We start from the raw sequence: 13694 nt of genomic DNA, 5'->3' as shown, positions 1-13694 counted from the left end.
CGGGAGCAGGCGACTAGGCGAGCATTTCACAAATTCACAATTTAGATAATGCAAAATTCACAATTCAGATAATGCAAAATTCTCTAAAATTGAGTTGATTATTAAACAATTAGGGATTTAGGGTTCAAATTTAGTATTACTCACTACTAAAAAGCGCCAACCTCTCCAAATTCCGACATAGTCACATAGGGCTCAAGTCCATTATAGTTGTTTCAATTGACAAACCCTAGATTACAGGAACTTATAATTACTAAATTGTAAATCAAATCCACCAAAAAGTCGAACGAATTCATCAATGGAAGTATATAAGTAAAACCTAATTGCTACTTACCTTCGGTTGAAGATGTTTCAATGGAGGGAGTTATTGCCAGAGTACGACACGAGTATTGTCTTCAACGGAGGTGAGAAAGCTCGCAGTACTTCAATGGAGGAACAAAGAGGGGAGTTGCTGAATGAAGAAGGGGGGAGAGAAAACGCGCGTCAATGTTTTTAATGAATTGAAGAAGAACGAAGAACAGGAGGGAGTATACAGGAGGCTTGAGAAATGAAAAACCGGGTTTTTTTTTCACAATTGGCAACGGTTAACCGTTGCCAAATCTAACCCTTTTAATTTATTTTATTTTTTTAAAAAAAAGTAAGTATTTGGCAACGGTTAACCGTTGCCAAAATTTAAGAGTTGGCAACGGTTTTATTTATTTTTTTTTTAAAAAAAAAGAAACAGTTGGCAACGGTTAACTATTGCCAACTCTGAAATTTTAATTGGCGCTCATTTTAGTTGGCAACGGTTTTCATGAACCGCTGCCATAGGGGGGTGCCTTTTTAGTTTTTTCTACTAGTGAATGTAGGTTGTTTTGGTTAGGTTTTTAATATTGAAGAAATTGTGGAGGATACGGAATTTGGAAAATGGGGGTAAAAAATTAAGTTTAATAAAAAAAAAAATTACAAAATACAAAGTAATATTTGGAGCGTAATAATTTTTTCCTAACTAAATTTTGAGTTAACAAACCATTTCACTATTGTATTAGTATTTGTGTGTACTATACACTAGACTGGCAAATGGGTTATTTGGGTCAGGTCTGGGTCGGGTTACTTTCAGGTCGGGTCAGCTAACATTCGGGTCGGGTATGGGTCGGGTCGAGTCTATTCGGGTTTCGGGTCAATTTCGGGTCAAGTATGTTCGGGTCATATTCGGGTCAGGTCAAAATCTGGTCGGGTCATGTTCGGGTTGTTTCATTTGTGAATCAAGCTCAAATGAATAATTTTATATTGAGTATATATTTTGTTATTGTTATAATAGAAACTATCAATTCAGTTTATGACCTTAGCTACGGTTGAAGATGAATAATTTGAGTTACTTTTGGTACAAGACATTTTAAGTTCAATTATAAGGTAATTTTAGTTCGGGACATTTCGGGTATCTGATCAATTTGGGTCAATTTTGGGTATCGGTTCTGTTCGGGTCAAACACTTCGGGTCTAGTCAATTTCGGGTCGAGTCAGTTCAGGTGTCGGGTCAAGATCGGGTCAACTCCATTTTCGGGTCGGGTATGGGTCGAGTCAATTTCGGGTTTTGGGTCATTTTCGGGTTAATGTTTTCGGGTCAATTTTGGGTCATGGGTCGGGTCATCAGGTCTAGGTCAGGATTGCCAGGTCTACTATACACCCTATCTTCCGACAACAAGACTTATAATTGAATAACTAAATATATTTTTTGAATAAAAAAAGAGATTATCTTAGAGACTTGTTATTTGTAACAATAGGTTTCTTTGATCCAAAGTACTAATCAATAAAAATAATAACGATATCATCTAAGAGACCTGTTATTTGTAACAATAGTCTCTTTGATCAAAAGTACTAGTTTGGCGTAGAAAATATTAAAAAAAAAAAATAACCTAAGAACCCGTTTTTTAAATAGGTGGTCTCTTTGAATTTAACACAAAAAAGGCGCACTGATTAGTTGTGTTGGCAAACTATATAGCAGTACCTAAGAGACCACCTATTTAATACAGGCGGTCTCTTTTGTTATTAATTTTTTTCCCACAAACTGGGGGTACAGCTGTACCTCTGTGTACCCCCTAGATCCGCCATTATATATATAATCACTATAAGGAAATAGCTTATTTTTTGCGACCAAAAATAACAACCATACGCGTTTCTAGTTGTAATTAACTAGAACAACGACCGGATTTTTAAACTGATTGTAAATATTAGAAACTTTTTGCAACAAGACAAACATCTCATCGTAAAGTTAAAATCTGGTCGCGAAAATACGAAAATTTCATCCAAATAAAACTAAGCTAGAGCGGGATTTTTTCTAGGACTACTTAGGTTTTTTGTTTACTTAATTCTTCCGCCGACACTCTTCCCCTTTCTTCTACTTCTCTTTATCTCTTTATTTCTATCTTCGATTACTTCTTGCCATCTTTCTCTTACTACTCGTATATGATATGATAGTTTTTCTTCAAGTACCATGTCCATAATCCATATATATCTACTCTGGCAACTTTGCTTGTTTCAATTTAGGTCTATGACAGTAAGTAATTCTTAATTCTCTATCTTAACTCTTGTTCTAGTTCTCATTTTTTTCTCTATTTATCCTGCTTTTTTTAGATTTACAATATTTTTTAAAAAATATTAGAATTACAACCATACTTTTTTTTTTATTTTTTTATTTTTTATTTTTTATTTTTTTTATGAATTTATGTTTACCAATTTTGATTCAAGAATATCCTTTAGTGGTTATATCAGATATGGCTGGTTAAGCATAGTGTTTTTTTAATTTTTTTTTTTTTTTTTTCATCTCATCTAATATTTACAATTATTTTTTTTTTTTTTTTTTTTTTTGTTTATAGGGGTTGTGAATTAAGGGGAATTTCATATTATAAGAGCAAAAGGCAAGCAATTAAGACCAAGATGGCTATATTTGTTGAAGTTATAAGGAGTATTAGGTAGCTTTGTAATTTAGATTTTCAAGTTTAATTTTTAGTTTTAAAGAAACTGCCAAGGATTTTTGTATTCTTGTAAATTTTTTATGTTCCCTTTTAAATTTAATTTATTCCTAATAATTTATGAAAGAGTTGCAATATAATTCTTGTTTGATTTCAATTTTATATAATGTGTACTGTGTTTGGTTTTGATTTATGTTAATAAACGCAACAAAAGCAAAATATAAAACTACTGGAATAAAGTGAAGAATTAAGAAATGTAATTTAAATTATTTTTAAAATGAATTGCGACAAGTATATTGGTTGTATTTTGTTCACATTAGCGACGAGATTTAGACTCATCGTAAGAATATAATTACGACAAGTCTTTCAAAATGGTCGTAAAATTTTTATGCGTTTCTCGTCGTAAAACTTTTTCGACCAAAGATGACTTAATCGCGTTCGGAAAACTTGTCGTAAATGTATATAAACAAAGTTACATACATACCTGACTAAAAGCCTTCACTCCAATTCTTTCAAGCTTAACTTCATTTGTAGGATCATCAGCAATTTGCAATAAAACATCCACCATATCTTTAGCCACCCAATTTTCCTTCTCTTTTTCCCTTCTATCATTATGTTCATCCAACACATGCTCCAAAAACCTATCAAATTTCTTAGCCAAAATTTTCATTCTCTTCACATAACCTTGTACATCCATGTACTTTAAACAAGGGATCCAATCTCCAAGATTCAATACCCCATTCAACAAGAATAATTCATCAAGCATTAACTTAAATTCCTCTAGCGTTACGATCGATTTTTCTTCATTATTTTTATCCAAGTATTTTTTACCTAACACCATCCTACTAATCACATTTAGGTTCATAGTAGATAGGTGGTCTCTTAACACAATGGGTTCTCCATTAGTGTTAAATATACCTATTAACATGGAATTAAGTTCTTCTACTCGTATATACTCATTCAATTCGAGCCTCTTGGAGCTAAATAGCTCCATCAAGCATATTTTTCGTGCTTGGCGCCAATAAGGGCCATACTGAGACCATGTTATATCGGAATAATTATAAGTTGTGTACTTTCCGTCAGCATTTTTAGGCCTTCCGGCAAATGTTTCATCATGTGTTTTAAGGAATTTTTTCGCCATTTCGACTGATGAGCCTACTAGCACTGGAACTGACCCATAATGGAGCATCATTATAGGTTCATATTTTTTTGAGAGCTCATGGATGGAGTGGTGAGGAAGAGATCCAATAAGGTTAAAGTTCCCAATGATAGGCCATGGTTTTGGGCCTGGTGGTAGGCTAAGTTTACGTCGGCAAAGGTGGTTAGTAAGGAGTACTATGGCTATGGCAGCTAGCCATGCGAGCACATTCGCGGCCAAAGATGGTGCCTCCATTGGTGTTTATGCTAATTATTGTTTTGAGGGTTCAGGGTTTATGTTTTTCAAGTTGAAGTCAATAGGGGCTATTTATAGTAATTGAAGCAAGAATAACCCTATTTATAGTAAATAATAATGCAATTTGTGAAGTAGCGGTTTTGCATTGGTTTTATTTATAATTTTCTTATTATAGGGAGCCACTTGGGAATACATTATACATAGCTGACCTATGGAGAATGTGACAAGCTGAGTTCTTTAAAAAAACATGACGTGCAATTGATAACATCATAAAGTTGTACAAGCTTAGAAATATTAATCGAAAAATTATATCGAAAGGTCAAGCAATCAAGCTTAAAACTGAATTTGAAATTTACACTTAAAGAGTTGCTAGCTCAAGGTCTGTAACTAATACATAATACTTCGTAGTATATACTATATACTACTAACTTAATTGACTTTCGATTCTCTCTCTGTGAAAAAAATAACCATTCTTGCTTGGTCTTTCTCGGTGATAGAGAGACCAGATTATTAGCATCGTGTACCTTTTCATCTTTCAATAAACCCCCAACGTAAGTGTAGTTAGTGGCTTAATTCATCCATATAATTAAATGATTAAATAAAAAGTATATCCAATTGAACTGGTATGTTGTTTGATTGTCATTTTCGAATAGTTGTTGTAGTGTATAGTTTTATCTTCTTCTCCATTTATATATAGTGAGCTGGTTGGGAAATGACTCGATCATTCAAGAAAATGTGGAAAAATATAAGGGATTATTTGTTTTTAGCATACGATACCAGATCGTTTTAGGAAATACGGACTACTTTCTAAAAACTTCTATTCGGTCTTGTGACCTATCAGCGTAGTATAATACTCAGTACTACGTAGCTCACACATGCATCATATCATGCAAGATTAATAAATCTTGCATGTGTCACAACCTCCAATCTAAACTAGTTGTCTGATCATTTTGGGGAAAATAAAAATGTAGACTAAGTGAATAAGGTACTCCACTTATTACTTATTATCAAGTACGAGTTCATATACTACTCTCTCAGCCTTTTTATACTTGTCTCATTTCTTCATCTTCACATCCAACAGCTAGACAACTAACAATTAATCTCACATACGTTTTGTCCAACATGGCCTATGTATGTTTAGGTTTGTCCCATTTTACTTAAATTACAACTTTACTCTCGTACCTATTACGTACTATGTTTAATCATGCCACATTTCTTAATCATGCCACATTCATTACGTATTAAGTATAAATTCTAACAATTGAAAATTAAAAATCTATTCATTGACACTAGTTTACACTAATTTTTTTAGGCATTGTGGCGTTTTTCTTTTTTAAAAATTTTCTTCTCCAAGTTGCTCAGTTGTTGGGTTGTTGTGTGTTGGTACGTGTGTGGTGAGGTACGTGAAGGAGGTGTGTGTGGTGAGGGTGGCTACGTGGGTTGAGAGAAGAAATGAGCAGTGGTGTATCTAGGATTTTGGAACAGTGAGTTTGGAATCGAAAAAAAAAAAAAGAATGAAAATACATTAATTAAAGATTCAATACATAAGTTGAGATTTCGGATTACAAATAGATTACACTTAGAATAATGAAAATAAAAAATAAAAATAATTAAAATAAAACCTACAAAAGCATTCTTCGAGTTTTCATACTTTGAAAGCGTATCAGATCAATACATCATCATCACTAACTCTGGCAAATAAGTCTCTCTCAAGAAAACTGACTTCCCCGCACGTTTCTAAAAAGACTCTAAACTCATTTGCAAACTGAAATCAAACAATATTCATACGATAAATTAACTACACAAAAATAAAATGGCAATCAAGACATCAAATTAATTTAACAACAATCATCAATTATAAACCCCAACTACCAAGAATCTAATTAAGTATCTTACTCTACAAATTTACAATCAATAAATCAATTATTCAATCACTTGTATAATTTTTCTAATTAGCAAAAAACAATAATCAATTGATTATAAAATAGATAAATCTAATAAAATGAATGAAGTATTGAAGTGGAGTAGCAACTAGCAAGAAGGAGCAAAATAAAGTACTGTGGTAGTCCGTACAGCAGCGACGAGCCGAGGGGGCGGAGGAGCAGTCGTGAGCGATGGCCGGTGGGGTGGAGCGGTGCCGCAGCGGGAACAATTGAGTGATTGAGTTAGAGAGAGGAAGGTAAAGTTAGGGTTTGAGAATTTGGGGGAAATTCAGAAAATGAGGACTGGAGTGAAAAGTTGCAAAAAAAAAAAAAAAAAAGGGGTTGAGAGGGTTCGAGACTTCGAACCCCTGAATTCCTTATAAGGGAATGGAAGGACGCATTGTAAAAATTACCACTAGGCTGAACACTAACATATTAATTGCTATATATTACGAAAATACTCTATTTAACCCTTTTTAATTTATTTATTTTAAGGAAAAAAAAATTTAATTTTTCTTTTTTCAAAAAATCAATGGGTTCAATGAACCTACTTGAACCCTCCCTGTATCCTCCACTAGAGGTGAGAGAAATGAAGTAATAATACGTAGTATTATTATTTTCATTTTTGTTTACCTACGGTCAGACAATCAGGAAATTGAGTAAAAAGTTTACCTCTGGCCGTCGTTAAAAGTTTACCTCTGGCCGTCGTTAAAAGTTTACTTTTGGTCGTCGGTAAACTAAAAGTACTGAAGAACGATATTTAGTTGGCCAATTACCATTGGCTAGCCATTACCGACGATTTGTTACATTTTTATCGATGGTTTTGAGTTGTCGGTAAAGACACCCTTCCTTGTTGTGGCGTACCCGACCAATTTATTTTGACAAATTAAAAACAGCTTACTACCTGATTTTATTACTTGGGTCAATGGTTCAGGTGTTGCAGGTCGGATATTTATGAACACTCCCACAATAGACATATATAAAAAAATGTGAAATGCTAAACACCGCTCCCATTTTTACAGGGCATCACTCCCTTTTTGACATGAAAGGACGATATTGCCCTTTTGTGTAAGTTGTAGTATATAATGGTATAATATCATTCCTGACCCCTCCACTTACTACCACATGATAAATAAAAAATCCCCGACACCACCACATTCGATCCACCACTAAAAATCCGAGTTTTTTTTAAAAAAAATTCATTACCTATTAGCGACGGGTTTAAGACGATGGATGACAACAACGTTCGGACACCGGAGGCTTCTGTAAGTCGTCGTACTTTTTTAAAAAATTTTGAAATAAAACATCCGCCTAAAAAATTAGGATCCACTTAAAATTTAATTTCCGGATCCACCTAAGTAGATCCGGAAATTTTAGGCGGGTCTCCCACAACCGCCTAAAATTTCCGGATCTTCCTAGGTGGATCCGGAAATTTTAAGTGGATCCTAATTTTTTGGGCAGAAGTAAATTTTTTTTTTTTTTTGAATTGATTAATTAATCAAATTTATTATTGTAATCTTTGCATTAATATTATTATTATAATTTTTATTATGATTAATATTAATTTTTTGATTAATTGAGTAATTAATATTAGTATTTTATTTTTTTTTGTTGTGATCAATGTTGTGGTTGTTTCTTTTTTTTTTCTTAAGAAAAAAATTTAGAGAGATGAAATGAGATTGAAGTTACGAGAGAGTTGTGAATTTGTGATTTCAGAAATGAGAAATGAGTGTTGTGAGTGTCGTGAGTATTTATTTACGAGGGGTAATTACGAAAGTTCGTATTAAAATGCGAGTGGTGCCTTGTAAATGGGAGCGTTGTTTAACAACCACAAAAAAATCTACAAGTTTTGAAAAAGCAAAGTTTAATATGAGAATTTTAATGTGACTATGTGAGAGAAGCTAAAGCTATTGTTGGATTGAAGACAGAAATACAGTGTAATGCCAAGAGTGATGGCTTGCAATTGTTGCAACTAGCTAAGTGGTAAACTTTTTTTTTTTTTTTTGTTTTACCCAAACAACCAGCTTTTATTAGAAGAAACAGAGATTAAGGTAGATCACGAGCTACATCAAGACTTAATTGATTGGAAGAGTGATGGTTCTTATTACCTTGGAATTAATGTTAGAGAAATTAGCTAGTTACCTTGAAAATGTTAAGTAGGAATTACTTGGGAATTATTGTTAAATTAATATTTCATTTTTTTCCCCTTACAATTTTAAGATTCTAATATGTAGCGCTGTATATATTATTTTTCGTACAAATATTAGTGAATGAAATCGTGTATTGACAAATATGACTAATTAAACAATAAACAAAAAACTTTAAAAGAACGAACATAATTAGTGTTTACTAATTTTATCATGACCAGTAGTTTACACACTCGATTTATTAAAACAAGAACACAAAAGGCCCTAGCGGCCTAGTACCCCAAAACTTAACTTGAAAGATTAAGTTTAGATACTTTAGGTTCACTAGAAAACTTAAAATTTCACAAATGGTAAATATGGTGAGAAAGTCGAGGCTCAGCACAAACACTAAGTGGAATCTTCTTAGGATTTGAGAGACCATAGATCAGTTGCATATCCAAATCTTGAGGCTTCATGTCATCAGGCAATTTCCATACAAAACCATGAAGAATATTAGCCAAACTTGACTCAATAACTTTAAGGCCTAGACTATACCCTGGGCACATCCTTCTTCTTGATCCAAAAGGCAACAACTCGAAATCATGACCTTTGACATCGATATGATACCATTTCCAATAAAACTATCTGGCCAAAACTCGTCAGGCCTTTCATACACCGTAGGGTCTCTATGTATTGAGAAAGTATTCACAAGTACAACGGAGCCCTTAGGAATTATCATAGCCTTCAATTTTAACTTGTTCTCTCGCTAAGTGAGGCACGAGCAAAGGTGTCACTGGGTGCAGTCTCATTGTTTCTTTTACTATTGCGCGAATATAAGATAAGTTTTGTATGTCTTTTTCTTGAACCCATCTTTCCTTCCCAATTAAGCGCTCCATCTCTTCTATTGCCTTTTCAACAATGTCTGGTCTTCTTATGAGCTCAGCAATCGCCCACTCTACTACTGCTGTCAGTGGCGTCACCAGGATTTTCGAACTGTGGGTTCGAAACTTCCGAAATTTGAAATCATAATTAACAAAGGAATAAAAATACAATAATTAAATATTCAGTACATAAATAAGTTCAAACTATGGATTACAAATAGATTACACATAGAAAAATGAAAAGAAAAAAAAAAAAAAAAAAAAAAAAGACTACAGAAGCATTCTTCGAGTCTTCATACTTTGGAAGCGTTCCAATACATCATCATCACTAACTCTTGAAAATAAATCTCTTTCAAGAAAAGTGACTAAATTATCATTCAATAGTTGATCACCCATACTATTTCGCAACTTATTTTTTACGTATGTCATTGAGGAAAACACTCGTTCCACGCTTGCTGTTGCAACCGGAAGGATCAATGCTAGTCTTATAAGCAAGTAAACTAAGTTGTAAGTAGTATGCTTATTTGTTTCAACAAGCATCATAGAAAGCTCATGAATACCCTTCAAGTCTCCAAACCTTGCATCTTGGCGCACATCATTAATATAAAATTGAAGCTCATGACGAAGTGCAGTCATCGTCATATCATTAGTTGGAAACTCTTTGGGATATAACTCAGCAAGTCTCAACAACTTTTGCATATCAAATGCCGCAAATGAATTGATCGGGTTTAAGCATGACACACAAATAAGTAACTCCATATTTTCTTCACCAAATCTACTATTGAGCTCTTGGAGTTGTAAATCAATAACACTTATAAACATTTCTACCCGAAATCGATGAAGATTTGAAACTTTGGCAAAGAAGCGTCTTGACCTTCCACGAGGAACATACATATCATCCATAGTAGGAACTTCTACATCATGTTTAACACAAAAACAAACCACAAGATGTAAAAAGTCTACCCACTCATGGTCCCTCATTTGTTGTAATCCCTCCTTAGTCAATTTAACATATGTCATGGCATTAACAATATCTTGGTCCCCCTTTTGCAGAGCTTGACACAATTTATCAGTAATCCCAAATATTTCGGACATCAAATGTATCATAAATACAAATTCAAATGATTCAAATGTAGACATGACAGTGATAGCCTTCACGCGATCATCCTTATAAATCTTATTTGATCCAATCTTCTCAAGAACTTTAACAATAGTAGCATACAATGCGGTAACATTTGAAACAGTTTTGTAATGTGATCATACAATGCACGTTTCCAAAATGACTCTAAACTCATGGTATAATAGGTATATCGTATATCCGTATACAGGGGCGTTGCAACTAGTCTGTTGCACACAGCACACACATGATAAATGCAGAAGGAAATCAATGAATGAACGAAATAGCATATGAAATTATGAAAACTAGAAGGCAGAATAGCCGGGCTAATGCTGTGACTTCTCCTGGCTCTTATAGAAGTGTACTTATACCTCTATAGCTCTACCTTATGTAGAGGAGTTGTATTATCACGTTTAATTCTTAGTCGGTACAAGACTAATTATAATCATCTAAATAAAATCATACCAATCCAAGCAATAACATCAACCACTCTAGCTAATTAGAAGGTAGAAATTAGATTGTTTATTATTCTTGATCAACAAATAGTTAGAATGTTTACGATAAGATATTGAGCAAGGTGAGGCCATATGTTGAAACTTTTCAAGAGAATGTTTTTATGCTACGAGGTAATTAACAAAGTCTAGCCCATTCAACATTCTTACAACTTTTCAGAGGTAATTAACAAAGTCAAGCCAATTTAACACTCTTACAATTTTTCAAGAGAATATTTATACTTGAAATATAAGATAATTATAACCAAATTTCAGCAATTTACAAAAAATTCTGCAATTTGTAATGTATATTAGCAATTTAGCATATGAATTTCAAGTATTAGCATAATAGCATATGTATATGTATATTAGCAATTTAGCATATGAATTTCAATTTTCAAGTATTAGCATATGTATATGTATATTACTATATTAGCAATTTAGCATATGTATATTAGCAAAAAATCCCCAAATTCACTTACCCCTACATACGGTGGGTCTGCTCCGCCACGGCGCCACTCAGGGGCGGAGCTACGGTGGTCAGCTGAGTGGCTGACTAGTGACTACTGGCCTACTGCCGACCTGCCGTGCTGCGGTGCTGGCTGAGTGCCTGAGTGGCTGCTGCGGACTTCTGCGGTGCTGCGCCCGTGCGCCGGGAAGAGAAGGAGCCAAGGAGGAAGAACGGGAAGAGAAGGAGCCAAGGAGGAAGAACGGGAAGAGATTAAGAGAAGGAGGAAGAAGTTAGGGTTTTGCAATTTGGGGGAATGAGGAAGAGGAAAGCTGGAAGCAGGGGATTAGGGGAAGCAGGATGAAAGGAAACAAAATGAAAAAATAAAAGTGTGAGTTATGGGTTTCGAACCCTGAACCCACAAACTCTTGTATCATTGTATGATGAGAGGTAAAAATAACCACTGGGCTACAACTTTACTTGTTGCCATATAATACACAAATATTCTATTTAAACCTATTTTGATTTTTTTTTTTTAAAAAAAAAAAGTTTTTAATTTTTTTCAAAAAATCAGTGGGTTCAATGAACCCACTTGAACCCACCGTGGCTCCGCCCCTGACTGCTGTTGAACTTTCTGCACCTCCAGCAATTAAATCCTGTAATTAATTACAGTGTAAAACCCATATTAGTTTTCTAGGATTTATATATTATAGAAAATCTATGTGTAATGAGAAAAAAAAGAGAGAGAGAGAGATTAATAAATATAAATAAAAAAAATAAAAAAATAAAAACTAAAAACAAAAATTAGGTTGTTATACCAGGCAAAATGCCTTGACCCCAACTCTTCCAAGCTTAACTTCATTATTAGGATCATCAGCAAGCAAATACTTTTCCAATTGCCTTTGTTGGACTAATCATCATAATAAAATAAAGACCAATAATGACATGTTTTATTTTCTAGCCATAAAGCATTACATAATCTATGAAGTTTTTGTTATATACTAGTATGTCAATACTAAGATGGCTTGAGAAAGTAATGACCGGTAATGACAAACAAAGCCATGCAAAGAGGTGGTAAAATTTGAGATTTTGGAAAGATATTTGTGGTAATTACCAAAACGTGAAGAATCATAAGTGGTTATTTTCAAATTTTTCCAAGGGTAAATTAATAATTTTCTTCTATCGACACATATGGAGTATGTGTTGGGTTTGAGAAGTGTGGAGAACGGTTCAAGAAGGCTAAGGGGATGAAGGGAAAGATGTAGAGAGAGGGAGCCTCAATGTAAACCCAAACACTTAGGGTTTGAGTGTTTGAGAGGGTGAGTTTGGGGTGGAGCTTTCATGGTGATTGAAAGCTTGTAAACTACATTAATCTTCATAGTGGATTGGTGGGTTTTTCTCCCGGTTCTCGGGTTTCCCACGGTAAATTCTCCTTGTCTCGTTCATTACTTGTTTTTCCATCTTCATTGTTGTTAATTGTCGTTAATCGCAAACTAGCTAGCACATTCGTTTAATCCTTTCAGTATGGATCGTTACAAGACTTACAACTTACAATGATACCATATCGTCTCATTACTTCATTAGACTATAATTACTTTTAGCTTATATAGCTTTACGAAGATGTAGGCGGTATAGGTATGTGTTGAGAGCTATTGTCAATTTTGTTGGACCTATATATATTATATACTTCATCAATATAAGTATGTGATTATAGCCTATAAGCCCACTGAAATTCGTGATCGAGCTCAGCTAATGTATGCTTATACTTTATTCAATTTAATCTTTCGAAACTAATCGATTAAAAAGCATTCTTAATTAATTGCAGTAATTCTAGTAAAGTTAATACGGAGTATATAAATAGTCGGTATATATATTGTGAAACGGAAAAGTAATACTTTATTATTATTATTAAAATAGTTGGTACAGGTATTATGAAATGGAAAAGTAATACTTTATTATTATTATTAAAATAGTTGGTACACGTATTATGAAATGGAAAAGTAATACTTTATTATTACTATCATCATCATTATTATTATATGTGCTATTTGTATTACAAGTATTACATGTAGCATAAAGGTTAAAAACAGAAAAACTAGCAATAAGCCAATAATGTACAAATAATTTCTGATGTAGCAGGGTGCTAATCGAGCGACTCGATTACGAGTTAAGGGGCTCAACTCGACTCGAAAACTTTTTACATGCATGTGCTCAATTCGTGCTCGCTAAAATTTCGAGCCAATAAAACCTGCTCGACTCGTGCTCGTTAAAGTTTTGAATCGAATCGAATAGCTCACGATCAGCTCGTTAAAGTTTTGGCCCTTCTATAATTATATGCCTTTATATTTTTTGTTCACTTTATATACAAG

The 13694-nt window shown here is 33.7% G+C and overlaps 1 protein-coding gene and 1 pseudogene across 1 annotated transcript; both read right to left on the bottom strand.

Moving 5' to 3' along the window:
• Positions 1–3419: 3419 nt before the first annotated feature.
• Positions 3420–4340, bottom strand: LOC110688548 (cytochrome P450 750A1-like). The gene has a single exon (XM_021865317.1). It carries the CDS (start codon positions 4338–4340, stop codon positions 3420–3422), a length of 921 nt encoding a protein of 306 aa, XP_021721009.1.
• Positions 4341–8750: 4410 nt separating this feature from the next.
• Positions 8751–12898, bottom strand: LOC110688547 (annotated as a pseudogene).
• Between the last annotated feature and the right edge of the window lie 796 nt (positions 12899–13694).

The sequence above is a fragment of the Chenopodium quinoa genome, unplaced genomic scaffold (assembly GCF_001683475.1).
Source record: "Chenopodium quinoa cultivar QQ74 unplaced genomic scaffold, ASM168347v1, whole genome shotgun sequence".
In the NCBI taxonomy this organism is placed as follows: domain Eukaryota; kingdom Viridiplantae; phylum Streptophyta; class Magnoliopsida; order Caryophyllales; family Amaranthaceae; genus Chenopodium; species Chenopodium quinoa.
Note: the sequence above shows the minus strand (reverse complement) of the source record. Positions and strands in the feature narration are given on the sequence as shown.

Excerpts from the sequence above, each read along its gene's own strand:
- LOC110688548 (XM_021865317.1), bottom strand. The coding sequence starts at position 4,340 with ATGGAGGCACCATCTTTGGCCGCGAATGTGCTCGCATGGCTAGCTGCC.